This window comes from Nanorana parkeri, unplaced genomic scaffold (genome assembly GCF_000935625.1).
Source record: "Nanorana parkeri isolate BGI_ZX_2015 unplaced genomic scaffold, ASM93562v1 scaffold2417, whole genome shotgun sequence".
NCBI classification, from domain to species: Eukaryota; Metazoa; Chordata; class Amphibia; order Anura; family Dicroglossidae; genus Nanorana; species Nanorana parkeri.
The window spans coordinates 122,830-125,067 of NW_017308685.1; the positions used below are offsets into that span (position 1 = coordinate 122,830).

The following is a 2,238-nucleotide window of genomic DNA, read 5'->3' on the forward strand; positions in this document are numbered from 1 at the left end:
AGACCCTGCACCCCTCACTGACCCCTAACCCAGAGCGAGACCCTGCACCCCTCACGGACCCATAACCCAGAGCAAGACCCTGCCCCCCTCACTGACCCCTAACCCAGAGCAAGACCCTGCACCCCTCACTGACCCCTAACCCAGAGCGAGACCCTGCACCCCTCACTGACCGCTAACCCAGAGCCAGACCCTGCACCCCTCACTGGCTGCATGCTTGTTCCAGGTCAGTGACACAAGTCAGCCATGTTGGATTTCCACATCGATGACTGCTCTTCTTGTGCACGGTGACTGGTCTTATCTCCGCCCCCTCCTGTAATAAAGACCAGTCACTTCCGCTCTCTCTCCTTGTGCAGGGTGACTGGTCTTGCCTCCGCCCCCTGCTGTAATAAAGACCGCTCACTGCTGCTCTCTCTCCTTGTGGAGGGTGACTGGTCTTATCTCCGCCCCCTCCTGTAATAAAGACCGGTCACTGCTGCTCTCTCCTTGTGGAGGGTGACTGGTCTTATCTCCGCCCCCTCCTGTAATAAAGACCGCTCACTGCTCGCACTCCCTCCTTGTGCAGGGTGACTGGTCTTGTCTCCGCCCCCTCCTATAGTGGGTGGGGTCTCTCTGCTCAGGCTATGTACAGCGCGGTGATGATGCTACTTTTACAAGGTAATATCTGGGTGTGTGATTGCGTTGGGTGCTGACACTGAGGATTGTGTTTTGTGCTCGGAGTTCACCTTTAAGAAGGAAAGTTTCCTGGAAGTCCCGGTGACCCGATGACAGGGGGTGGGGGAGGGGGGGAGGAGGGATTTCCCTCCAGAATTCAGAGGTGGTTTTCGGGGTTGTTTTGAAGAAAAGAGGAAATGAAATGAGTTCCGACACACTGAAACTTCCAGAATGTAACAATGTGTCCCCTCCCCCCCAAACAAGGAGGAGGTCCAAGGATGACACATACCCCTCCCCCACAATGAGGACCTTCCAAAAAAAAGCTGAAAGTTAACCTCTGGAGTCCCCGAGGGTTTTGCTTTGTCTCGTTTCTGCACCTCGTACATTTTATAGACTGCCCTAAATTTGCCCTCCCCCATTACAAATAAAACCTATCATGGGTGGTGGGAGGGGCTAAATATGGCCGGTGGGAGGGGCCTGCACATAGCTTCCTGAAAACATTGCAGCACCCTGACTTAGTACTCGTCTCAAGAGCCCTCAGCCCCGATGCGAGCAGTGGGCGGGCTCTTTGGAGGAGTTATGCAAATATCAAGGGCATGGGTGGGCGTCGGTCTGGAGGAGTGGGCGTTCCTAGGCGGGCTGTGTTTGCATGAGGACCGCCCACATGTGATGCTGAGCCTCCATCACTGAAATCCAAAGGCCAGGGACAGTCAGGCTTTGGGAGGAAAGTGCTAGATGATGCTGGATGTCCCAAAGGTGGGCGGGCTCTATCTGGCTCGCTGCAGATTTGAATGCACATTGTGAGAAGCTCCTCCCAGTGTGCAGTGATATCAGAGAAAGAGGGGAGGAGCCGGTACAACTGTGCAAGACTGAAGGGAAGACCCCCATGTCAGGTTTTTATTGCCGTCTGTGCCCAGCAGGCCCCACCCACTACAGGAAACTACAGGAGGGGGCGGAGACAAGACCAGTCACCCTCCACAAGGATAGAGCAGCAGTGAGTGGTCTTTATTACAGGAGGGGGCGGAGACAAGACAGGTCACCCTGCACAAGGAGACAGGCCAGCAGTGGGTGGTCTTTATAACAGGAGGGGGCGGAGACAAGACCAGTCACCCTGCACAAGGAGACAGGCCAGCAGTGAGTGGTCTTTATTACAGAAGGGGGCGGAGACAAGACCAGTCACCCTGCACAAGGAGCCGATTTTGCCCCTGGGGCCGCACATTGCATGCACTATGGGGGAATGCAGAACTGAGGACTATATACCATTAGACTGACCCTAACATGTTGCAGCCCTCGGAGCTCCTTCCACAGGGCGGCCGCATTCGTTTTCTGTTTTTTTAGGTGAAACACATTTTCAGCAAGCGCAGAAAATTCCTGTTGATCCGGCCAGAAATCCCGCGTCCTTGTCACTTCCTGTGAGCTGAACTGGAACCGTAAACAATCTTAGCTTTATTCTCTGCTATCTTCTTTGACCTACACACCCCCGCGCCTATCAACAGTATGGAGAGGAGGAGAAGGGGAGGTGTTGTGTAGTCCCGTCCTGGGGTGACAACGCTGCTGCTCCTCCATAGATACAGCACATTGTGTGAG

General features: G+C 54.6%; 1 protein-coding gene across 1 annotated transcript in view; it reads right to left on the reverse strand.

Moving 5' to 3' along the window:
• TRIM45 (tripartite motif containing 45) overlaps positions 1–2,238 on the reverse strand; it is a 9,503-nt gene that overhangs the window by 4,310 nt on the left and 2,955 nt on the right. The window contains 1 exon segment of the mRNA XM_018573533.1: positions 2,101–2,114. Coding sequence (XP_018429035.1) covers positions 2,101–2,114 — 14 coding nt within the window.